The sequence below is a fragment of the Medicago truncatula genome, chromosome 1 (genome assembly GCF_003473485.1).
Source record: "Medicago truncatula cultivar Jemalong A17 chromosome 1, MtrunA17r5.0-ANR, whole genome shotgun sequence".
NCBI lineage: Eukaryota > Viridiplantae > Streptophyta > Magnoliopsida > Fabales > Fabaceae > Medicago > Medicago truncatula.
In genome coordinates this window covers 40,726,840-40,751,826 of record NC_053042.1, presented here as the reverse complement: position 1 = coordinate 40,751,826, position 24,987 = coordinate 40,726,840, and the positions used below count along the sequence as shown (strand labels likewise).

At 33.4% G+C, this 24,987-nt stretch overlaps 4 protein-coding genes across 4 annotated transcripts; 1 reads left to right on the top strand and 3 right to left on the bottom strand.

Moving 5' to 3' along the window:
- The first annotated feature begins 1,084 nt into the window (after positions 1–1,084).
- LOC11408725 (uncharacterized) lies at positions 1,085–4,048 on the top strand. The gene is made up of 9 exons (XM_003591061.4): positions 1,085–1,356; positions 1,436–1,523; positions 1,591–1,704; positions 1,845–1,927; positions 2,152–2,266; positions 2,633–2,724; positions 3,066–3,131; positions 3,457–3,550; positions 3,724–4,048. The coding sequence occupies exons 1-9, from the start codon at positions 1,133–1,135 to the stop codon at positions 3,829–3,831; spliced, it is 984 nt and encodes a 327-aa protein (XP_003591109.1). The 5' UTR covers positions 1,085–1,132; the 3' UTR covers positions 3,832–4,048.
- Positions 4,044–9,956, bottom strand: LOC11410041 (mannosylglycoprotein endo-beta-mannosidase). Its single transcript, XM_003591060.4, has 11 exons — positions 9,652–9,956; positions 9,412–9,550; positions 8,999–9,226; positions 8,811–8,869; positions 7,957–8,005; positions 7,272–7,502; positions 6,724–6,893; positions 6,423–6,627; positions 5,632–6,300; positions 5,294–5,521; positions 4,044–5,034 (listed from the first exon to the last, which is right to left on the bottom strand). The coding sequence occupies exons 1-11, from the start codon at positions 9,798–9,800 to the stop codon at positions 4,261–4,263; spliced, it is 2,901 nt and encodes a 966-aa protein (XP_003591108.2). The 5' UTR covers positions 9,801–9,956; the 3' UTR covers positions 4,044–4,260.
- A 2,179-nt stretch (positions 9,957–12,135) lies between these two features.
- LOC11408724 (putative UDP-glucuronate:xylan alpha-glucuronosyltransferase 4) lies at positions 12,136–14,078 on the bottom strand. Its single transcript, XM_003591059.4, has 2 exons — positions 13,361–14,078; positions 12,136–13,227 (listed from the first exon to the last, which is right to left on the bottom strand). Exons 1-2 carry the CDS (start codon positions 14,076–14,078, stop codon positions 12,266–12,268), a joined length of 1,680 nt encoding a protein of 559 aa, XP_003591107.1. The 3' UTR covers positions 12,136–12,265.
- A 1,241-nt stretch (positions 14,079–15,319) lies between these two features.
- LOC11410750 (mitochondrial Rho GTPase 1) lies at positions 15,320–23,982 on the bottom strand. The gene is made up of 15 exons (XM_003591058.4): positions 23,883–23,982; positions 23,560–23,800; positions 21,986–22,118; positions 21,503–21,652; positions 21,215–21,391; positions 20,770–21,018; positions 20,558–20,626; positions 20,369–20,424; positions 20,091–20,172; positions 19,139–19,350; positions 18,981–19,050; positions 18,674–18,786; positions 17,914–18,064; positions 16,255–16,441; positions 15,320–15,690 (listed from the first exon to the last, which is right to left on the bottom strand). The coding sequence occupies exons 2-15, from the start codon at positions 23,775–23,777 to the stop codon at positions 15,617–15,619; spliced, it is 1,941 nt and encodes a 646-aa protein (XP_003591106.1). The 5' UTR covers positions 23,778–23,800; positions 23,883–23,982; the 3' UTR covers positions 15,320–15,616.
- Positions 23,983–24,987: the final 1,005 nt, after the last annotated feature.

Genomic DNA, 24,987 nt, shown 5'->3' with positions numbered 1-24,987 from the left:
CCTCCAAAATCATCATCATCTCCGACGATTCTGACAGTTTTGAAGTTTGTTTGTTCGGCTGTGATTAAAGGTAGCACCTTTCCTGTTGTTTATCAAGTTTTTGTGTTCGTATTCACCCTATTTTTGTCCGTTTTTTTTTGTGTTTTCGTTTTAAGTTTTGATCATGTTGTTTATTTTGTTTTTGTGATCGTTGATGCTTGCCTTGTTCTTTGTTTGTGTTTGTTGCATTTTTGAGACAATTGTTTTGATTATTCGTTTTAGGGTTTTTGAAGTGATGCTCAAGAAAGTCAGCCACAAGAATAATGTTGTGTCCGGGAATGCAGAAACTGCAGGAAATGTTGTTGCAAATGCTGGACAGGTATGACTCTTAATTTCGCATAATTGAATGACGAAGTTGGCCGACCCGTAAAAATTCAGGGACGAAGTTGATGATTCGTAAAAAAATATTAAAGAATTGATGGAAGATTTTTTTTTTTTTTTCCTGCGAATTAATTGTTTTTTTTTTTGAAAGGTTTAGGAATGAATTGAGGTAAGTGTTGTCACCTCGGTTTAATTTGATTATTGATTTTTTTTTTTTGAAATGTTTAGGAAAGAATTGATTTAAGTGTTACATCGGTCTAATTTGATTATTGATTTTTATTTTAAATGACTTCGTTTATATATATATAAAAAAAGTATAGTAATGAATAATTATTATCCGTGTGTTAGCTTGTCCAGTTTTTTAGGAGAAACTTCAACTTCTCTTTAAATTTTCTTTCTCCGTTCATCGAAGAGGGGTGGTTCTAAGTCATTTTTTGACCTAGAGTCACCCCTCTACATCTTTTTTCCTCTTTTCTTTCGATCTAAATAAGTGGTTTCACATCTATCAAGTTTCTCCTTTTGTGTTTTGTGTGATTTCGTTGTCTTGTGCGGGCGTTTGATTTCGCGTTTTGTCGCGGGGTTTGTTCAGTTCCTCTTGAAAGATCTACATCAGTCAATTACAAATTCAACCAATAATTTAGCGATATTTGTATTTGATGTACTCTATCGATTTGAATGAATGAATATCGTTTTGTTTTTGTGAAAAAACTAAATAAATTATTATCCACGGCCTTTCTTTCTTCGTTGGGAGTAAGAAAAACGTAAAGAGAAAATGAGTTGTCGGAGCTTAACTTGCTGCAACATCCAGTTCCACTCAACAACAACACTCTCACCTTCTTCCATATCTTTTTCCAATGGAATTTCCCTTCGCTCTTCAACCTCCACCTCCAAACTTCGCGCCAAGTTTGAGAAATTCCAAGGTGAACCTGAACCTGAACCTCCTTCATCATCCTCACTAGAAATTATCATTACACAAGATAAAGACGAAACCGACAGGTATTTGTATTACTACTTTACAATTTTCATACCATCAATTTTAGTAATATTTATTTGAAATCTGTTTGTTATTTTTCAGTTGTTTACCTCCAGACTTGGAGGGTGCAGTGATACAATCAAGTCAGGCTACTGCTTCATTTGTATCTTCAGGAGGGATGAGAGCCATTGTATGTTCCAATCCAATATCTCCTTTTTCTTTCACTTCCATTCAATTTTTAACCATCTTTATTACAGGTTGAACTTTTAATTCCTCAACTCGAATTCTTAGACGATGAAGGCGCACAGTTGGAGCTCTGGGAATTGTCAAGGCTTTTCTTGGATACACTTATTCAAGAAACTAATTGTCAGGTTAGTAGGTGTAATATAAATAATTACAAATTAACTATTACAATATTTCAGTGGGTAATTTGGTTTTATGATATGTATGTTAATACATATATTGTTTAAGTTGAAACTCAGTTGCTAAGTTTCATGAGTTTGATTGTTAGAAAGTTAAAGCCGTATTTCCAGATGCCGGTGCTGCAGCTCTTCTAAAATATCGGTGGAAAGATGCTTTGTTTAGTTTTGCAAGGTGACTGCCACCACATTGATTAACGCTTTATGTTTTCTTTTGTTGTTTACTCTGACAAAATAGCTGTGGACTATGCTTCTAACCACTCAATTCTTACTTTTTCATTTCACTTGAGAATTTGAAGGCCATGCTGATGCAATTCCGTCCAGTATATTTTAATTTGCATTGTATTTATTGTCATGCTATAGTTATAACATGCACAATTATTTGTTCTGTTTCTCCAGCTTAAGTGATCGAAAGCTTGTAGACAGTGGTGATGAGATGGTGGTTATGATTGTTCCTGATCATCAGATGTTAGAATATGTCGAGAAAATTGCATCCACTCTCTCCGATGATCCAGTAAATCTCTGACCTCGGTTCTATCTTTAACGGAATCATTTTCTGTTAGAGATTCTTGTGATATCTGAAATTTAAACAGCCATGTGACAACTTGATGGAATTTCCTCATCATGATAGAAATGTGAAAACTTTTTATATGTGTGATTGATTCCATTCACTAGATTCTAATTCAGTGACCCACATAAGAATAGAGCTAAAAAAACATAAATGACAAGGGTTTCAGAACTAATGATATTTCTCATATTTGTCATTCTTGAGAGCAAGATAGACTGCAAGATATTCACTTTGCATCAATTTTAGAAATTTCCATGCATTCTTGTGTTTTAATATTTATAATTTTCATACAAACTATTCATATATTTGCAGCCAAGGCCCCTTATCATGTGGAATCCACGCCTGTATAGCAAAGATGTCGGGGTTGGATATAATGTACGGCAGTTAAGGCAATACTTTTTAAGGTATGCTTTCCAAGCTAATTCTTTCCAAAAGAATTTAGATATGTTTGGTTTCAAGTTGCAAATTCACGTTTGGGTAGGTTTATAGTTTTTCAACTGTTAACCAGGTACATAATGGTATCGTTTACTTCCTAAATTTCAGACAATCATACATTTGTTTACGTCTTTTTAAGTTATATAACGGAGTATCTAGCAATAGATAAATTCTGAGGTTCACTTCAAGTTAGTAACTTATTGTTCATTGAATAAGAATTCATTTCTTATACTTTCTGAATACATTTATTTTGAATAATTGGTTTATTCTGATTAATCCAGACTACTAACTTATATCGTTTGATGTACAGCACTTTTACAACTGTCTATCATATGCGACCTATGCCATTTGGTGCAGTATTTCGTTGTTATCCCGAGTAAGGCCTTTTTCCCTTCCCATAAGGATTATTATATACATGAATAACAATCAATCCTTGCTCCTAATTTTCAGATAGTCTGCATCCATGGTTAACTCTGCATTATAGTCTGCATCCATACTTAACTCTGCATAGTATAACCCTAGATCACCCAAAAACAAGTCATAAGAAAAACCACTTTTGGATTTAAAAGTGGATTAAAGCTGTGAAATTCGCACATTGTTGGACCATTGTAAATAATTTTGGCTTGCGATAATTGTCTACAGGAAATATAATTTGTAAAGCTCAGACCATCATTATTTCTTGTCTACTTTCTGGTTTTCAGAATGTGGAAAGTGTTCAGTGATGACAAGGATAGGCCAAATAGATATTTGCTTGCAAAAGAATATGCCAACCGTCCTGATACTGAAGATATTGAGGTTAGTAGCTTCATCTTTAATACCTTGCTAGATATTACTTATAAAACCATTTTCTATGTATATATGGTTATAGTTGGGATAGCCATTATTCTTCCTTTTTTTTAATAAATAGAAACATCAACAGCAAATTTGCTAGATCACTTGGCATTCATATAACTGCCTATGTTGCGCAGATGTTATTTGGCAACAACGAAGAACAGAAATCAGAGCAAGGACAAAGCCTGTTTGACAAAGCGGCTGGCGTTTTCTCTTCGGTTAACCGTTTCATGAAGTCTATGTGATGATTCTTGATTGATGGTGCTCTTTCACATTTGTTCTCATTCGTGATTCATGTAAATTTGTGTTTTTTCAAATTAATTTTAGAAACCTTACAGCTTGTATCATATACTATAATGCATGTATTAATCTTGTGATGTGTTTCACTATATAGAAGAACACAAGTAAGAAAGAGACTTGCTTTTAGCATACTTTAGAAATGAAAGGAAACGTTCCGTGGTATGAAATCTTACCCTTCCTTTTTATTCCTCCAATTGAAAAACAAAACAATGGAAACATAAAAATTACACGATATTATTTATCTGTGACAAATAGTCGGAGATACTATTTTTTTTGTCCGGAGATGTTGGCCTAGACCTGTGAAAACGTAAAAAGAAACAACTCATGAAGCTCTCTGATGCCGTTTAAAGTAATCAAGGTTGTCTTTTACATCCCTAAAGAGCCTCGTGGATCGTTTGTCCATGGTAATTCCAGCCATTCAGAGTCACTCGAGGAGCGACACCCTGAGGAGCCTCAAAAGATATTTTAATAGTCGTGGTCTCTCCAGGCACCAGTGAAAAATAGTTATCTGAGTAATGAACCGGGAGAATTCTTGTGTCTTCTCCCTCTTTGTGGTCCCTACTTGAAGCATGAACAGAAAAATGTAGAAAGAAAGCAACACCTATATCATGTCCATTAATTTCAGAAACCTTCAAACCATCATCACTTTTCCCAGCAAAGTGCTTGTGTATCTTCTTAAACCAACCGACGTCTTGTTCTTTTCCTGCCCCGTTGTGTACAGTTTCCGGTGAGTTTGAACCGCATTCAGATGTTAAACTTTTAGAGTCCGGTATTTTAGATGTGTTGTGCACATGCATTTGGAGTTTGTATGTGGATCCTTCAATGAAAACCTCGGATGTTATCTTGAGAGGTATTTTCTTCTTCCTATATGGCTCCAATAACTTGTAATCTCCACCAGGAAGATGCAACCAATAAAAGTTTCTAGATAAAATTCTATTGTCTGACTTGTTGTACAGTTTGAGAAGAAGAAAGTAGACCGGCTTAGGATTTTTCGACTTCGGATACTTCATCTCAGCAATAGGTGTTACTTTTTTTGGCAAGAAAGAGATATTTTCATGTGTTTTGTAATATGGAGATGTTCCTTCAAGATCCCATACTGAAACTTCAACAGCTACATTAGACAATTCTTCGGATGTAGTATTAATAACCTGTTTTAAGAAAGAAAGAAAAAATAAAATTATACAAAGCTATCAAGAAACTACGCAAAGCTGGACCATAAAGAATGATTGCACAGAAAATTGTGATTATTTCAATATTCACTTCAATATACTTGTAATCCTTTTGTCTTGATAACTTTGGCTTCCTATCTCGGTTTTTACGTTATGAAGAGTCCAATATATTTCATTCATAGTATACAATGATGTTTGTAATTTCATCCCAACGTAGAAGTTTAATTCAGACACTAACCTCTATAAAATATGTATCCAAATTAAGCTGTACATGAATTGGCTCAGCAGCAATTCGACAACCATAGAAACCTGCTGTTTGGTCGTGTAGATGATCATAAAATTGACCTCTCAGACCAGTCCAAGGATTTTGTGTCTTCCAAATCAATACACCTGTATATTTGCTCCACATGCGAGAAGTCCATCCTTCCAAAAGGGCTCTATATTGTATGAAGTTTGCAAGTTGAGCCTAATATAAGAGTATAAAAAACCATACAAATCAACAATAGGACATCAAATTTAGGAGCACTTAAAATGCATCACGAGTAACGTCCTGGATAGAGTTTTCTTTTCTGTTACCTTCAAGCAAAAATCATCGAGATCTTTTACAGCACCATAAAGCTGAAGCTGATCATGAACCTTGGTTGGCTTTGAATACGGAATGTATTTATGGTATTTCCATATAGGATTTGGAACTTCTTCTACATAGCCATTGGAATCTTTCTTAAACAGAGGTATCTGCCATCCTTCTGAAGGCATTGTTGCTCTTATGGTAGCAGCAACTGGAATTCCTACAGAACCAACTTCAGGGTTGAATCCATGTTTGTAAAAACTATCCTTGAAGAAATCTTCAGGATTTTGAATTTCATAAGGTCCGTCTGTGAAGCCTCCCTTCCCATCTGCAAACCCACTCCATAAAGATCCTTCTATATAAATCCGTGTGCCGTCAAGATACTGGCTAGGATCCCCCAACTTCGGGGATAAGCCACCTACAGGTTTCCCTTTATTTTTGACATGTTCAAAATAAGGATGAAGTTTCAGATCGTTTTTCAAAGCATCGTTTATATCATGGGGTGGAGTTTGTTCATTTCCACCCACCCAAAGGGCAAGACTGGGATGGTTTCTAAGAAGCTTGATAGTGTCTCTTGCACAAAACAAGAAAAGGTCATGGTCTAGTGGACCTTGTGGATTTGATACCGGGTCACCACGTCCATCAATATCCCCAGTAATCCAGAACTCTTGCCATACCTATAAGATTAAAATCATGAAACACAATTGAACTTCATGAGCATTATGCAGTAAACACAACAAATTATAACAAGGAAAACAGTATTAAGCAGCACATATAAGCAAGAGTCAAAGCGTAGTACCAGAAGGCCATAATAGTCACAATAATGATAAAACTCTGGCCTTTCAGCCAGTCCACCACCCCAGCAACGTATCATGTTAAAATTCATATCTGCGTGAAACTTGATATCTGTGCTATATCTCTTCTTTGAAAGTCGAAGTAGGCCATCCGACAATATCCAGTTACCCCCTCGTATAAAAATTGGTTCCCCATTGACTTTGAACAACCTATGAAACAAAATACATGCAGGAAAAACAGTTATAAAAACAGTTTAAAGCTTGAATTTTAGTGAGGAAAAAGTTGAATATTACAAAACAGCATACCTTCCACCTGTGGCATCATCAATATGGCTCTCAATTTTGCGGAATCCAAAGTAATGACTCCACGAATCAGACTCACCAAATCCTTTAACAGCAATGTCAATAACAACATTATACAAAGATTGCTTTCCCATTCCATTGGGCCACCATAAATCGGGCTTGTAGAAAAAAAGCTGTCAATGCAGACAACTTGAAAGTAAGAGTTAAATCTTAAACCCCTAATTACACAAGTAGGATCAATAGTAAAACAAAGATACAAAATACTTTCAATCCAGGATTGCACATTTTCTCAACATAAGGAAACAAGTGAAAAGAAATGTGGCATAAGCAATACAGACAAGTTTTCACAAAAGCAGTCCAAAAACAAATCATGAAACCAACAGATGATAAATATACCAAGACAGGAAGCTAAGAAATAAAAGTTTCTTACTTGGTACGACTTTTTTTTTTATCAAACTAAATTAACAATAAAGTTCTTCTCATGTTTTTAAAAGTAGGTTGCATTTAGACAGTGGATCAAGGTCTTTAGCAGAATAAATGTAGCCACTGACCTCGGGAAATGTATATTGCACCCGTGATTTTGCTGGAACTGAAATATTTTGAGTTTGAAGCTGCTCTACCAAGTGAATGCTCCCCTCAAGTTCTGTTGTGACATGGATACTCAAAGAGCACTCAGCAGTCCAGGAGCTTCGGTTTTCTAACTCAGTTGTGGCATGCAAATATACTCTCTTATAATTGTCAAAAAACGATGACACCAAGTGGGGATCGATTATTTTTACTGGCTGCACCAAACACAGACACAAGAATCATCGTACCAAAGAACTTCTGGAAGTATCATCAACTATAAAAATATTAATGGCTGTTCAAAATTTTAAAATTTATGGAATGAATTGAAAGCACAATTAATAAAGCAATTCAGATGGTTCTCTTATGTCCCTGTAATATTCTGGTTTTATTTTTCACACATAACAGTTCCCAACTTATGTCTCGTAATGGTAACACATTATTGGATCTAGACTAGAGGAGTTTGGTAATGTTTAATCATGAATTGCATAAGAACAGATGACAAGTTGAAACTCTTCTCTTTCGGGGTAAAGGGCAAAGACTGTACATTGAAAAGATAAGGACGAGGAAGAGGAAAGAAAGACTTTGAAATTGGTCCAAATGGCTTACAAGTGTATGGAAAAAAACAAACTAAATAATTTGGAAGGATCTAAAGTAGTTCATGCAACATACCCCACTGATAAAAATGGAAACCTCGTCCCAAATTCCTGTATTCCTATCTCTGCAATCAAATTCAATGCATGCATCAGTTATTGATAAAGTTTCCTTATATTTGCTTTTTTCTTCATTGAGCATAGAAGGGCATAGTTAAGTCAGAAAAGGAAATTTAGACAACAAACACTAAGGCTTTGTTTGCGAGTTTGGAGGGAAGGGGAAGGAAAGACTTTGAGGGGTGGAAAATACGAGGGAAAATGAAGAAATCTTTCAAATTTTTTAAAAGTGTAGTTTTTTAGAGAATGATAAATTAATGCATATGATTACTATATTTTTAATTTTAAAAACAATATAACAACATAGATTAAATTTGAAAAATTCATATAAACCCTCCAAAACCCCCAAAAACCCTCCTCCAATGCAATTTTTTAGTTCCCCAAAATGAGGGGGGTTTAGTATTATGAAGAAAAGTTAACCCCCAAAGCCCTCCCCTCTCATTTTCCTCTATTTCTTCCACTTGCTCATTCCTTTTTTCCCAAGCCTTCCCCTCCCTTCCCCTCCAAACTCGCAAACAAAGCCTAAATAAACATCAGTGTGATACTGTGATACTGGTAATAATGAGCTTCTACTTATTTGATGCCTTATTTTGATTTTCCATTCTAAACATCATGTCCTCTTTCACATCAATTTGCATTTAGAGTGAAAATCAATGAAAAAGTAAAACTGTCTCCATGTTGTCAAGAGGAGGAGTGAACATTGTAGTTATTTAATTACTTACAAATATCAAATTCTTTTATTCATAGTTGATATTAGAATGATTAGGAGATTGCTAGAATGCTAATATGTTACCACAAAAGTTATAGCAATGTCACCTTATAGGAGCCATCCAATCCCAACCTTGAACATATTGTGTAGCTACATCCTTCCCTATCTACACAATTGGAAGAAAAAAACAGGAATGACAGATCTCAGAAGTCATCAATCATTTTAATTGATATATGATACATTCATTTCACATAAACGAATATTAATGGATTGGATTATCAATTTAATTGATTACCTCATGATCTCCTCCTTGTCCTCCCTGAGGAGGTATACTCCCAGGATGATCCGGAGGGTGAACGAGAACAGCAAGCAGGTTATTACCATCTGGATGAAGAATATTAGTAACATCAAGAGAATGCCTCCGAAACATTCCTTTTGGGAGTACCATTTCGTGCCCGTTCAAATAAACATTGGCTGAGTAATTGATTCCACGGAAGTTCAGATCACAATGCTGATTTTTAGACTGCAAAGGGTCGAGTAATTAGCAGCATCCACCATAGTTGAAAGAAAAAAACCATTAAACCATAAACCACATTTTGATATAAAAATGTTTCTCCATATTGAAAAATCAATCCAATCCAATCAAATGTTAATATAAAAATCACAATACTTGAATCAAATGTTAATATGAGAGAACAGAAATCCTACCAATTTACATTGAAAAGTTGAAAAGAACCAGAAAGTGTAATAATCTCTTCCAGCATCAGCAATATCCAAAATAGCCTCATTTCCCAATCCATAAAATGGATCCGGCACAACTTTATTCTTCACCAATGTTGCAAGAACACTGTCAAAATCAAATCAATAAAGAACAATACTTAAGCAAGATTTAACAAATGATGCAGCATTGCATGTTGAAGCTACAAAAGAGTGAGAGAGGATACGCACGTGCCAGGCACTTGAGCTTCCATCCATGGTAAAGTGGGACCAGAAGGAGGGTTAGTAGTTGTGAGCTGTGTGCCAGTGATATGAACATCATTCAACCTAGCTGCAAACCAACCAGAATCTAGTACTGTTTTTCCTTGTGATGTTGTCATAACTTTATCACAATGAAAAATCTAACACAAAAACTTGCTATTACTTAGAACATGAACAATGCAATAAGGTTGTTCTTCTTTTCTTATCTTGTGTTATTGACTTAGTGTGTGACTTGAGTGTTTCTATTTTAGTTAGTGAACACGACTTGTATGTAGGTAGATATTATTAATGTTTGTGTCGGTTTGCACGATGAGAAAAGAGACAGAGATCAAATTTGATTTTGGTGTAAGAGTCACGTGTATTTTGTCTCAGACAAACAACGTTGCCCACATAGGTATACTGTTACTGTTTTATTTTCTTTTCACATAATTGTTTAATAATAATATTATTAAATCATACTAGATTGCTTCACTTTACTGTCTTCTTTGCTTTTACTTTCCTAAATTACATTTTTTTATCCTTAACTATTTAGCTAATATCACTTAATTAAAATTCGATTTATTTTGGTTCCTTAACTTATCTCTGTTACACATTTTTGTCATTTCCGTTAATTTTAATTAAAAAATGTTAGGTTTACTTCATTTTATTCTGGGATTCTTGTTGTTGAAGGTTGATGGGGATGATATGAAGATGAAAAAGAGGAGAAGAAGATGAAGAAAACCTAACGTTTTTGAATAACGGAAAGGACCAAAATATGTAATGGAGGGAAGTTAAGAGACCAAAATAAATCGAATTTTAATTAAGAGACCAAAGCGATACTACCTAAATAGTTAAAGGAACAAAAATACAATTTAACCTTTTTACTTTTGAAGGAAAAGAAAATTTGTTTTTACTTGAAACCCTCGATTCTAATTTAAGCGTATATTTGGTTATGATTGGTGCAGTAATTGATTTTGAGTTAATTGATTATGTAAAATTTGCTTTGATTAAAAATAATTGTATTTAAGTTTTTTGTTTTAGATATATTCACATAAATGAGTTGATTTATAAATTTATTGTTATAATTAATTTTAAAATAAAAAATTACAAATAATACTTTTAAGTAAAATTGTTTTTAGCCTCAAAATTGATTTCCCAATAAAATGTCCAACATAGTTTTATAAGGTTCGAATTGTTTTTTGTTTTAATCCCGATCCATATATATAACATAATATCCGAATTTATGGAGATTAAAAAGCATTTTTAAAAACATCTAAAAGTGAACCAAAGAATGAATTTAATAATCTACCCTATTCGTGTATTTTTTATTTTTTTAATTATTGACGTTCGTTATTTAAAGAAACTTATACAAACAGCTTGTTTACTGTAAAATCACAGTGCCTTATTATTAAAGGAAAAATCGGATAATAAAACCCTAATTTGCAGATTTATTTTGGTGGTGTAAAATAGACGAGTTTGCGACACAGCTGTCAAGTTTTATTGGATTCTTACCTATTTTCAACCACATACTGGATTTCCATCTAAAGGATCATTTCAGAAGATAAATAGTACTATAAAATTCTACAAAATAATATATACTAAATTCATTACAAAAGATAAACTTAAATTATTCATGCTTAAAAACAAGATATACATAAATGAACTAAAAACAAGATCTCATGGTTACAATTTGGCCACATTTTTATCTTTTGGTCTAATCCTAACTGTGATTTTTTTATTGGCTATACTGTAAAAAAATGACTATTGATAAGACGGAAAAAAAAATGCCTATTGATTTAATAAATATTTTAATTCGTTTAGAAGTAAATGAACATTACTATCAGAAAAATCAATGTACGCATTACTATGTGTATTTGATGTTACAAAAGTGGTAAATTTTAGAAAGATAAAAGTAAATTCGCACCAATTAATCTGTTACAATTTTCTACATTCATTTAAAAAGATTTTAACGTGCAACAACTACTATGTTTTATGGAGTTAAAAACAAAATTTATACGTTGGTTGAAGACTTGAAATAGTATAGAATTAGAATACTATCTTGTGGGGACAATTTCTCAAAGTTAGTATTAAGGCAGCTTCAAGAGTTTGACTTACCTACATTTATCTATCCTTTATTTATTTTTAATTTATGAAAAAGATAGACACAAATGAAAAATTAATGATACCTATTTTAATAAGTGAACTTACTAAATGTGTCTAATTTTTCACTTGTATCTATCTCTTTCAGAAGTTATATTTATGCCCAAGATTTTGTTTGCCTCATGGCATGGCATCATCTCTAGTTTCCCTATCTGTTTGTATTCATAGTTTTAGAATTATAAATATGAAAGTGTAATATTGAGTTTAAAAAAAAAAAATAGAATTAGAGTATACGAAGTTAAATAATGACAACTAAAAACCAACACTGAAATTTACCATATATGGATGAAAATAATGCAAGTGAGGAGAAAAAGTTCATGATCATTTCTAGAAAGAGCAAAAAATGAATAAGAGTGCAATACATTAGTATTTGTTTCTCGCAATGCTAAATTTCTTACCAAAAACAACAAGTTTGGTCATAAAATGACCACATAAAGTTAGGCTTCTAAATTCTAAAATTCACATTATTATAACGCTTTCTTCTAGGATCCTTAACCTTAATCTTCCAATGCCCATCACTCAAATTAGCATTTCTTGCTCTTTTTCTACGTTGCAATATCCTCTCATCCATCTTTTGTGTAAGCCGACAATATGCTTGCAACTTTTGTGGCATAGTATCATAAACCTTCCACCACATTTTGTGAGCCAAATCACTCGCAAAAACATGTAATTCTCTCATGTCCCAATTACAATCATAATCTCTATAACACATCCATGGCTTCAAACCCAAGTAATGCATCACATATAAATCCTCATGAATAATCTCATTATTATTATTTCCTTCAAAACTTTTTAAATAATTAACCTTTGTTGGCAACCTATGCCACCAAGTGAATACCTCGTTCAAAAAACCTTGGTCACCTCCATTATAAGGTTTCACCTTCAAAGTCTTGTTCATCAACTCCTCAAACATGCACATGGAAGGTTCAATGACCATCAACCCCGAATTAAAAAGTGTCAAGTCGTTAGGAGCAGCCGATAATTGAGGGTATGCAAAGAAATGATCAATATTTTTTAGTACTAGAAGATCAGAATCTAGGAAGATGATTTTGTCATACATTGTGAGTTGCCATATTCGTAGCTTACTATAGTTCCACTCGTTATATGTACCTTTTTTCGCAAATGGATTTAAGATACGTTGAATGTGTTTGATCTTCCATCCTGCGGATTTTAGACCCTTTATGGACTCGTGGCCAATTGAGTCATCGGCAAGGAGGAGGAGGTCTATTGTGTAGTAGTTGTTATCATTGTTTCCGAGGATGCTTTGTGCTAGAGCTATTGCGCCGCAAACATAAGCTTCTGATGAGTGAAGGACTGTCACATAAGCTAGATTTGGGACATGTATGGTGTAGTATTTCAATATTGTTGCTGATTGTGATATATAATTGCCTCTCCATACCTCTTTACCTATACAGAATATACACATGACCAAAATATGTTACTCCTTTTCTTATATTCATAATTTTTAGAGGAAATTACAACTAATTAAATGTGATTTCAATGATTGATTTTATATAACATACAAATTAATAAAACCTACCTTTTTCAGCATAACCTGGAGCAAGCTGACAAGTACCAACAGGCATAAGCATTTTGTGTCTAAGGCTCACCAAGTCAGGTTTATACACCCAATACTCACCTGATTCATGAAACAATAAATCATCACATCTGAAAATTTCTATCGTAGGACTGCATGTACCAATAAACACAACATAAACAGGTTGATAAGAATCCAACTTCATCACCCATCCACTTTCCACTACCAAATTAGCCACCACCAAATTAACTTGTAACCTGAAAACATCCTTAATCCCTTTCTCACATGGAACTCTTGCAACTACCACATTCACATCTCTATAACTCTCCCAAATTGGCATTGGCAAATCAATGCACTTTGGATGGCCATATTTCTCATCTTCATCAATCCATGTTGGGAATAAGTCTTTCCATTTCAAACTCTCATCAGCATGATCAAAATCAATAGACAACGTTTCTACATGTGGATAAAGTGCATTTAGTTGTTCATAAATACCAATATCATCAAATTTCAATCTTGGATTAATATTAACTACACCTACCTTAATCCTCTTGTTATCAATGTTTTTTTCTATGACATTAAACCAAGGTGGCTTTCTTTTGTCCAATTGGAATATGTTGTTGGTGACACTTTTGGGCTTCATTGAAAGTACAAAGAGTGTGAGGGTTATTGAGAAAAACATGAGAATGAGAAAAGTAATAGAAGGGGGTTTAGAGGCCATTTAGTTGCAGATTAGTTTTGCATTAATTTGTGAAAGTTTTGTAACATATTTATATTAATTAATCATGTTTTAGATATGTGATTTGGATTTTAGATGAGGGTAAGTTAAGAGGTGTGGTAACATTGTTTAGTGACTGATCTTTTGCATCTAACAATCAATAGACAGGATATACTGAAGTGTCAACTACTGATAGAGAATCGTCCCATGCCAATTGAGTGATAAATGATATCTGCGCTAATATTTTGTTAGTTGGTCACCTAAATTGTTTAGTTTTAATAGAGCATAAATCCAATATTTATAGGGTGATAAATGCAAATATGTGGCTGGAAAATATTGCAAACTAGTCGCCGGATTATAGTTCTATACTTCTATTAGTGGCGCTCCAAGGGTAGGAAAGGTTATCAAAGCAATTGTCAAGGACTTTCAAAAATATAACTTGATGAAAAGATCTCATTATATTACTACTTTGAAAATTTAATTAACAAGTAATTTATAATTAGGAGAAAACTTAGGTACAATTCCTTAGATGCTTTTCGTATGGTTCTTAACTAAAAATACCATGATTTCCTCAAATCCATAATTTTCTCAAAGTTTGTTACTCCAACTACATTAATTATTTCTTTACATATATGCCCCTATTTATTATACATCTTTTTCTTCAATCAACAATAAATAACATGTTGAAAACATAAACTAACATTTCTTAAAGGATAAAATTGTAAATACAATAGTGATTACAAACAACTTTAATACAAATATCCACTATCTTAATTTCCGTGATTTTGACAAAAGGATCTTATATATAGGGACGGAGGGAGTATATCCAAAAAATATGTATTTTTAGTTAGGAACCATACGAAAAACACTTAAAAAATTGTACCTAAGTTTTCTCCTTATAATTAATACCGTCTCAACAAATATTAAATTGATTGAATAGAGTGAGCAACTGGAATTTAGTGTGTTCATAGTGAAAGTGAAGCACACATTTGCAAAAATTGAAATTGAATATATTTAACTCTCCCTGCAATCAAGCTATTTTTTACATTGAATTAATTCTTACATTATGTGCACTGATAAAGATTATTATATACAAGAGTTAAGATATGTCAATTAGAAACTTAGCCGTGAAAATACTATAATATTTGTCATCACTTCCATTTGAAGGGAGGAAAAAAATACGTTTTAGAAAGAAAAAAATATAAGCTTCAAGGATGTATTTCAACGTCAACCTCAGGCAAAGGTAAATGCAAGACGATGTTTTCATTTTAACAGTATAACACGTTATTATATATATCACCATGAAGGCCCTGACTAATAAAAAGATGAAGAAGCATCCAATAATTTGTGTATAAAACTTGTGCTAACCTAATTCAACCTTGATAAAAAATTAAACCGAAGGTGGTGATAGTTATAAAAAATATTGCAAACTCTACTGCAGATGGCTTAAAAAAGCCTTCAATGTTAAAGCCTTTAGCCAAAGAGCAGACTAAATCCAGATCAAGGTATATATCACAACCCATGCACAAAGCCTTCGCCATTTAACCAGATGCACTCTTCCTTGCAGCATATATCCTGTAAGCACCGATCCCAACAACCGCCACTGCCGTTCCAACTGCAATATAATGCATTAATAAAATTATTAAACAAAACCCACAGTTATATTTTCTTGTGACTTAAATTTGAAGTATTTGGAACTCCAGAACAAAACTAGTCAAAAGATGAAGCAAAAGTAGGGGCTTGTTAACAGCCATTTATTTATTCATTTGCTACCAGTTGATTTTGTAGATAATACATTGGCCCTACCTAACCATCTCTACCCAACAAGAAATAAAATAAAAATGAAACAAAACCAGCAAGGTGAATCAGAATAATGATTTCAGAAAAAGTCCTCCATCATCAACACAATAGAAACAAAACAAGCTAACTGAATCACAAATAGCGACCACTTCAGTTGCATAACACCTCAAGGTTATAAGTGACAAATCATTGCAAAATCAAAATGAACTATGAAACCAAAAGAGAGAACACACGAACAAATTAAACCATGTCACCCAAAATTTAAGTAGGTTAAATAGGCTAATTTTATTAGTTAGCATACAAGACTGAACAGCTTTAACATATGAAGTTAAATGGAAATTAATGAACAACTAACAAATCAATCTGAAAACTGACATACCTGAAACACACAAAAGAGATCGCGATAAGATCTTGTTAATCTGCTTGCGGGTCTTTCCAGCTTCAGTTTCTGGAATGCTTAAATGAGGATGCTCGGCAGCAGTTACAATTCGACGGAATAAACTGTTGAAATCCCCCAACTTCACACTGATTGGTATAGGAGCCTCTACTCCCATGTCCTGACTAACCTACAAAACACATTGCCATGTCCGAAGATAAGTTGTTTGAAAAAACTTCACCGTCAAGAAATCACATATGCCATGATTATATATGCTATGGAAGACATAAGAACACATCATTTTTCCTGACAATCTCCTCTAACACTCAGCTATGCTTATCGGTACATCATTCCTTGTAGATGATACCCATAAATTGAAAAGCTAACAGTATTCTCTCTTCACTCTTTACCTTTGCTTGCAAGCTATGAAGCACGGACACTCCTGGGATTAGGCGTGTCCCCGTGTCGTGTCGGACATGTTTCGTGTCAGACACCGACACCTATAATTACACTGAATTATGTGATTTTCTCAAATTATTAGCGGTGTCGGCGTGTCAGTGTCTATGTCCGTGTCCGTATCCGTGCTTCATAGCTTGCAAGTCAGTAGCTTCCAAATATATATATAGATCAAATGCAAACAAAGACACAAAATGAACTCCAAGAGTACCAGGTTTTTAGCTACAAATCTGCAACTAACAGATTAATTGAGCATAGATAGAACACGGACCTATACTAAATGTGCGTGAAAGTGTTGTAATAAGAGTGAAAATTGTCTAATTGTAAAGGTGGCTCTTTTTCTTGACAAGGAAGATATGCCGTGATTATATATGCCAAGGAAGACATGAGAATACAACATTTTTCCTGACAATCTATTCTAACACTCAGCTGTGCTTATTGGCACATCATTTATTGTAGATGATACCCATAGATGGAAAAGACAACAGTATTCTCATCACTCTATGCTTGCAAGTCAGTAGAAAACGTTGAAAAATATATCTTTCCAAATATAATAGGATCAAATGCAAACAAAGACATAAAACAATATCAGGTTTCTAGCTACAGGTCTGCAACTAACAGATTTTAATTGAACATATATCAGAACACAAACCTATACTAATGCACACGAAAGCGTTGTAATAAGAGTGGAAACTGTCTAATTGTAAAGCAATCAAATAATAGATAGTAAATGGGTTGGTTTGAAAATTAATGAATTGCTGGTTGCCAAATCAAAGTTGATAAATCCCAGATGATTTGTAGAGCCAAATAAAACTTCAACTTGAAACAGGTATAGCAATATTTCCAAAATCATAGTTAATAGCTTAAAACTGCCATTCAAAGATGGCATACAGTAAAAAACCAGTAAAATGTAAATGTGGAAAAAAAAATGTCACAAATTCAAAACATCACAATATAAAAAAAGTGAAACAATGAAAAATAAAACTAGTTTTCAATCAGCTTAATCAAATTTCAATTTAAAGATTAAAGCATATATACATAGACTACTGCATGCTATATAATATAATTATTGCATATCAGAAAATTTTGGATGAAATCGTAGTTCCAAAACGTGACGTGACCATTCGCCGCATTAAATCTCTATTTATCTAAACATCCAACAATTATGTATATGATCATGCAAATTAATAAGTTAACGAAAAATACCCTAGTTGACTCTTGTATAGCCAATGCAAATGGATCCAGATCATCCTTAGCTGCAACTATAAGACAGGGCACCTCATAGCCAGTATTTTCTCCATGACCAGCAATCTGTACCAAGAGATCATATGATACTCTCCATGAAGACTCATCAGACCTAAAATAAATTTTTAATCAGCTAAGCTTTATACAACGAAAATTTTCCCAGGTACTTAGTATGAGTTGCTTATGGTCCAGATCACACGAAAATTTTCCCAGGTACTTAGTATGAGTTGCTTATGGTCCAGATCACATGAACATGAAATTACAGTTAACTTATAAGCAAATTTATAGGCAAACATTGATGCACTAAAATATCAGCAAATTTATTTACTTCCACCCATGTTGAATAACATCTTTCCGGAAACATCCTAAATTTATAGTTTTTATTTTCCAATAACCCTTTTATTTCCTTGAAGTACAATTAATGTTTTTGTTACATTTAACAATAACTGTAAAACTAGTGTGAAATAAGGTTTTTTTGCTTATAAACGAGACTGGAGGGGGTTTTCACAATCATGAGTATGAAAAATCAACCCCGAAATTGTGGTATTCAGCCTAACATTATTTTAGGAAGTTCATCCATATGCACAATCTAGTTTTTTCTAAAGCCTTCTAATTTCGTATGTTCAAAATATGCAAATGAACTAAAAATTCAAAGAAAAAAGTGGCAATATTCGAATTTATATACACCACAGGCAGCAAAATATTTAATATCAACGGTCACCTGTCATGGACAAAAACTGCAATGTCACATGAGGCCAAAGACTCCTTGTCGGCCACCAGTCTTGCAACTTCACCTTCTGGAATCTCTTTCAACACGAGATATTTTCTGTTTTCCTGCAAACAAAACAATAAAATCATGAATTTTGAGATATAAATACAAAGATTGACAAAAAAAAATAATGCATCAAATGGAGACTCTGGTGCGGCAAAAGGTGAAATAAATTAAATGTCTTCCTGTCACAGTAAGAAGTTATTATCAAATGCCAGGCAAGTAATCATTGTACCCTAGAAATATCAACAACATTTACCCTGGATATATCAACAACATTTACAGCATAACGATCCTCGTTGGTTGGATTATAAGCTTCAGAATATGGCCTGCATTATGAATTCAACAACAATAAGACATGATGCCAAATAAGTAAATCTATATTACCAGGACTCTTATAGGTAACAACGAAAATACCTTCCAATGAAAGAATTCAATATTGCGGATTTTCCGGACTTTCTAGGCCCAAAAACGAAGCACTGCAATACATTTCTTTCTGAATGTTGTTTTTTACGATCTACGCGTCGCTTCCTAGTCACACGGACAGCAGATAATGGTTCACCAGGGAACCCTATGTATATCAGATTCTCCAAACTGAAGGACGGGTTTAGAAGTGTCATGAGTGCCCACTGCCCAGAAAACATATAATTTCTCTTTAAAATATTAATTGTGATGCAAATAAATGTTATATGCATTGAAAAGATACACAGACCATACATACAATCATATATCATGTAAAACTGAAGCAATCTTGATTCTCAAACACTATTTAAATAGAGTGATAAAACTTTCCATAGAAACTCACAACTCTTCTACGAACATTGTTCAACAAATATATCTTAAAAAATCAATGGTTATTGCAAATAAATGTGAAACTTAGGCAACATTGATTCCAAAACACAATTTAAATTGAGTGAGAAAACCATCCATAGAAGCCCACCACTCTTATACGAACATATATATCTTAAAAAAGTAAATGGTGATGCAAATAAATCGTATATGCATTGAAACAATACACAGACCAGACAAGCATCATGTAAATCTCTGAGGCAACCTTGATTCAAAAAACACTACTTAAATTGAGTGATAAAATTAACCATTGAAGTTCACCACTCTTCTAAGAACATTGTTCAAACAAAAAATATATCTTAAAAAAATCAACAGCGATGCAAATAAATGTTATATGCATTGAAAAGATACACAGACAAGACATACAGTCATACATCATGCAAAACTGAGGCAACCGTGATTCTCAAACACTAATTAAATTGAGTAATAAGACTTTACATAGAAGCCCGCCACTCTTCTATGAACATTGTTCAACAAAAATGTAAGAGGGACTAGAGACAAAAATAGAAGATGTGTGCACCTCAGACAAAAATGCATCAAGTGATAGTCCTCCAAATGCATTTCTTTCAACAGCATCCTCATATAGATTTCCGATCCAGGGACTACAATTTAAAATTGTAAAATATCAAATAACATTGCCAAGGGTCCTCACATGTAAAATATGTCATAGCTGGACTTAAACAGTGAAGAAGCAAAGACTCGGAAGTATATTATATATAACACACCCTGTCATGTGTGTACATTTGAAAAATTGCCCAACAGAAGATTCCGTGTCATAATATTAGGATAGCAATCTACCTTTCCGGGGCAGTGGAAAACAATTCTTCAAGTTCACGGGGACGCAACATCCCATCCTAGATGAAGGAAAATATGTGGTTAATTTGCAAACTGTGCAGCGATAAAGTCAGTAGTGAAAATGTCTGAAAATGATTGGGGAGCAGCAAGAAAAGTAAAATTATTCAGGGTCACATGTGCAAAAGGACATACCAAATCAGCATCAAATGATTCAAAAGTTGTCTTCAAGAAATCAATTGCTTCATGTGTCAATTCAACACTCTGCAAACGTTAAATCCAAAGAGAATAGAATAAGATATAGGATCTAAGTTGTCAAGAAATTGAACACAAACAGGTATAACATATAAAGAGCATAATTCACAAGACCAAGATTCAACTAGAAAAAAAGAGAATAAAAAAAGCACCTGATCAGGAGTGCGCTTCAAAGGTGGAACTGCATCATCAGCAAGCTTGATTTCATCATTATATCCGAACTTTCTGAGCACAGTCCATGTAGTCTCAAGACGCCCTTTTTCTATGAAAAGGGCATGAAGAAATAGAAATCCCGTCAAAGTAAGTCCTCGTTCGTTAACACCTTCAGACAATTTATCTTGCACAACCTTCTTTACACCCACAATTTCTGCTGGTTGCAGAGGAGCGTTGAAACATCTAACCTGTATATAGTTTGGTTAGATTTTTCACAAATCTTATACACATGTTAACCTACGATAAAATTATCTTAGCAAGCTAATAATCAAGTTGCAAGTTGTCATGTTATCATACTCAGATAATAAAGGTGTCATGTTATAATACTTGGATAATAAGCAAGCCACAGTTTTGACATTCAATATGAGAAGGAAAAAGTCAAACCTGAAAATCGTTCAGTTCAGCATCGCTTAGGGCACCATCTCCATCTGAGTCGCAGAGAATAAAAATCCGCTTCAAAGCCCGCACACATCGAGGCTTTAGAGTTTGTGTTTCTTGATCAAATAAAGGAGCTGTTGGATGAAGAACAGCCTTTTGTGCATAGTAGAAAACTTCAGGGACCTTCAGAAAGAAAATTCAATTACAATTGTATGAAAGACATAACTGCAGCACCTTAGAAATGACATTTCAACAAAGGAGGAATCTCATTGCAATAGTATGAATGAAAGATACCTGGATAAGCCTAGATGCCGAACACTCGATGCAAGTTTCAATCTCGCGGAACTGTTGCATTATTGGCGACATCACCTGTTCTAGGCTCACCTGCTGATTTTCATCTCGCAAATCCAGCTTACAACCGACCACTATAACTGGAACATTCACCTGTTCATGAAGTTCAGTCAAATATTTATGTCAATCATTAATTCTCTCTGAAAATGAAAATACAAGCATTTAATGTGAATTTAGATTAAGTTGTACAGTTACTATATACAAACAAGTACATATGAATAGATGTTCTTCCATAAAAGATGAGTGTAACTGGTTTAGCAGTTTATACCTACCTATATCAAGTCATCCCCTTCCATTCTTGTAGCATATTAATTTTGTCCCTTTTTATTCTATTTATTCATTTAGGGAAGGGGAAGGGGGGCTAAAGGAATTGCAATGAGTATAGAATACTTAAGACACAAAAACAAGAACAGGAGAGATCATAACCTCTAAGTTGCGGAGGTGAGGGAGCCAAACTGTACTTAGATTTTCAAGTGTCTCGGGTCTATCACATGCATAAGTGAGGACAACGGTGTCAGCCCGCTGTAGTTCTTCAGCAACTCGATTGCTGTCCGCAACACTGCAAAAAGAATAACAATAATAAGCACAAAACAATAAAGTGAAATGGTTAACATTCAGATTAGGGTAAACACTTCCTTAGCGATAACACATAGATAAAGAAAAAACATAAGCATGAAATGCATATTGCAGTGTAAGCTTTTATGTATTCTCTTATTAGGCAAATAGATAACATAAACATAATTCAATAAATAAATAAAAACTTAACATAATATGACTATATTGATCAACAAACAGCTCAAAAACCAAACTGTTTAGGGCCTGTTTGGATTGGCTTATTTAAGCTTAACTAACAACATAAGTTTTGCGAGACTGTTTTGGAGAATTTATGAAAACTTATGACAATTTTGATAAGCTTTTTCAACTTATTTTCATAAGTTCTGCAATATAGCTTGTAAAAACAACTTATAGCACATACAAAAACAACTAACAGTTTTTTATTTTTTGCAATAAAAATAGCTTATGCAAGCTTTTCGAATTTATGAAAATTTTCATAATCTTTTTTCAACTTATTTTCATTAGTTCTACAATGTACCTTGTAAAAACAACTTGTAGCATATACAAAAAATTAAATTAACTATCATTTTATCTTTTGCTATAAAAAATAGCTTGTGCAAGCTTAAAGAATTTATGAATACAGCTTATGAAAATTTTCATAAGCTTTTTTTAACTTATATTCATAAGCTCCGATATAGCGAGTAAAAACAACTTATAGCAAGCATATACAAAAACAATTCAACAGTTATTTTATCTTTCGCTGTAAAAATAGCAAATGCAATCTTAAAGAATTTATGAAAACAGCTTATTATAATTTTCATAAGCTTTTTTCAACTTAATTTCATATGCTCCAATATAGCTAGTAAAAACAACTTATAACATACAAAAACAATTTAACAATTATTTTATCTTTTGCTATAAAAATAGCTTGTGCAATCTTAAAGAATTTGTGAAAACAGCTTACGACAGTTCTCACAAGCTTTTTTCCGGCTTAAGTTCATAAGTTCTACAATATAGCTTGTAAAAAGTAAAAACAATCTATAGCATATACAAAAACAATTTAACAGTTATTTTTCCTTTTGCTATTGAAATAGTTTGTGCAAACTTATAGAATTTATGAAAACAGCTTATTACAATTTTCCCAAGCTTTTTAAGGCATACAAGTTTTCTAATATAGCTTGTCAAAAATACTTTAGCATATACAAAAACAATAACAATTATTTTATCTTTTGCTATGAAAATAAACGCGCATGTGCTATAAGCTGCAAATAAGCTGTAATGATACAAAAAGTAACTTCAATTCTCAGTTTTAATTCTTTTGAAAAATCAAAACATCAGTACTTTAACCTAATCAATTCCGATTCATGCGTCAATTATTAAAAATATTAAAAACGTAATTAAGTTGCTAACGAAGGAATCTAAAGAAGAACGTGAAATTTTCTTACCGAGAAGAAGTATCGATGATGGTGATAGGAACACGATCAGGATAAAGATCAACAGCTAGCGTAGTGGGAGGCAAAACGGGAGCAACATTGGGACGGAAATTCTCGGTGGAAGCGGTGCTGATGAGACTTGATTTACCGGTCCCTTGGTCACCGGCAACGACGATACGAACTCCGGTACGAGCATGTGGGTTAACGGTGTTAGGTACAGCTCTCACCATTGATGATGCAGAAAGAAGAAAACCTAGAATCGAAAAAAGAATTAGAGTGAGATTGCGATGTAACGAAGCGAAAACGAAGGGGAAAAGAAGAACCCTAAATCTTACTGTGTTTGTGAAGTGTGAACTAGACGGTGCCGTTTGAGAGTTTTGATTTCGATGATGGGTTTTTATATATTTGTGACTTATTTCTTGTCTTGCACCCTACTTCACCACATAATTCGCTATTTTTTTTGTTGTAAATTAATTGATAATTACTTGGAATTGGAAAATAATTTTTGCTTTATTTTTTTTTTTTTTTTTCTTTCTCGAGGGAAGTTTTGCTTGACATCTTCTTATTCCTAAACAAAGCTTTGTTGCCCTAATTTTAACCTAATATTTTAGCAACTTTTCCCTCCTTTAAAACCTAACCATATTTCCTAATTCTCCTCCTCCAAACCCTAACCATCTAACTTCACTCCTCCTAAACCAAATTTCATAATTCCCCTCCTCCAAACCCTAACCAATATATTTTAATCTTTTCTCCTAAACCGAAATCTCTTTTTAAAACCATACCTTTCTCTCCTCCAAACCCTCACCAATATATTTTAATCATTTCTCCTAAACCGAAATCTCTTTTCAACATGGCTTCCAGAAACATTTATCGCTGTTTTAAAGTATAATTCATTCTTTCAATCCCTTTTAATCTTTTGTAGGTCCGTTGGTGAAAAACCCTTTTTCTGATCTTGACAAAGCAATCAACAAGCTCAGACTGAAATACATATCATATATCGTTGAATATGACATTGATGTTGTATGTGTTTTTTGCGAAATATATCTATTCTTAATTATTTGCATTCTATTTTATCATCTTCTTATTCCTAAACAAAGCTTTGTTGCCCTAATTTTAACCTAATATTTTAGCAACTTTTCCCTCCTTTAAAACCTAACCATATTTCCTAATTCTCCTCCTCCAAACCCTAACCATCTAACTTCACTCCTCCTAAACCAAATTTCATAATTCCCCTCCTCCAAACCCTAACCAATATATTTTAATCTTTTCTCCTAAACCGAAATCTCTTTTTAAAACCATACCTTTCTCTCCTCCAAACCCTCACCAATATATTTTAATCATTTCTCCTAAACCGAAATCTCTTTTCAACATGGCTTCCAGAAACATTTATCGCTGTTTTAAAGTATAATTCATTCTTTCAATCCCTTTTAATCTTTTGTA

What these genes read in the sequence shown, in the direction of transcription:
- LOC11410750 (XM_003591058.4), bottom strand. Translation starts at nt 23,777, where the DNA reads ATGGTGAGAGCTGTACCTAACACCGTTAACCCACATGCTCGTACCGGA. An exon ending in TTTTCCACTGCCCCGGAAAG is followed by an intron (nt 20,173 to 20,368) that starts GTAGATTGCTAT and finishes TTTAAATTGTAG; the next exon opens with TCCCTGGATCGGAAATCTAT. An exon ending in CTATACAAGAGTCAACTAGG is followed by an intron (nt 16,442 to 17,913) that starts GTATTTTTCGTT and finishes TGTGTTTTGTAG; the next exon opens with GTTAGTCAGGACATGGGAGT.
- LOC11410041 (XM_003591060.4), bottom strand. Translation starts at nt 9,800, where the DNA reads ATGACAACATCACAAGGAAAAACAGTACTAGATTCTGGTTGGTTTGCA. An exon ending in TTTCCATTTTTATCAGTGGG is followed by an intron (nt 7,503 to 7,956) that starts GTATGTTGCATG and finishes TGTTTGGTGCAG; the next exon opens with CCAGTAAAAATAATCGATCC. An exon ending in TGGATACATATTTTATAGAG is followed by an intron (nt 5,035 to 5,293) that starts GTTAGTGTCTGA and finishes TTCTTAAAACAG; the next exon opens with GTTATTAATACTACATCCGA.
- LOC11408725 (XM_003591061.4), top strand. Translation starts at nt 1,133, where the DNA reads ATGAGTTGTCGGAGCTTAACTTGCTGCAACATCCAGTTCCACTCAACA. An exon ending in TTAAGGCAATACTTTTTAAG is followed by an intron (nt 2,725 to 3,065) that starts GTATGCTTTCCA and finishes TTTGATGTACAG; the next exon opens with CACTTTTACAACTGTCTATC. An exon ending in CTGATACTGAAGATATTGAG is followed by an intron (nt 3,551 to 3,723) that starts GTTAGTAGCTTC and finishes TATGTTGCGCAG; the next exon opens with ATGTTATTTGGCAACAACGA.
- LOC11408724 (XM_003591059.4), bottom strand. Translation starts at nt 14,078, where the DNA reads ATGGCCTCTAAACCCCCTTCTATTACTTTTCTCATTCTCATGTTTTTC. An exon ending in TCCAGGTTATGCTGAAAAAG is followed by an intron (nt 13,228 to 13,360) that starts GTAGGTTTTATT and finishes TATTCTGTATAG; the next exon opens with GTAAAGAGGTATGGAGAGGC.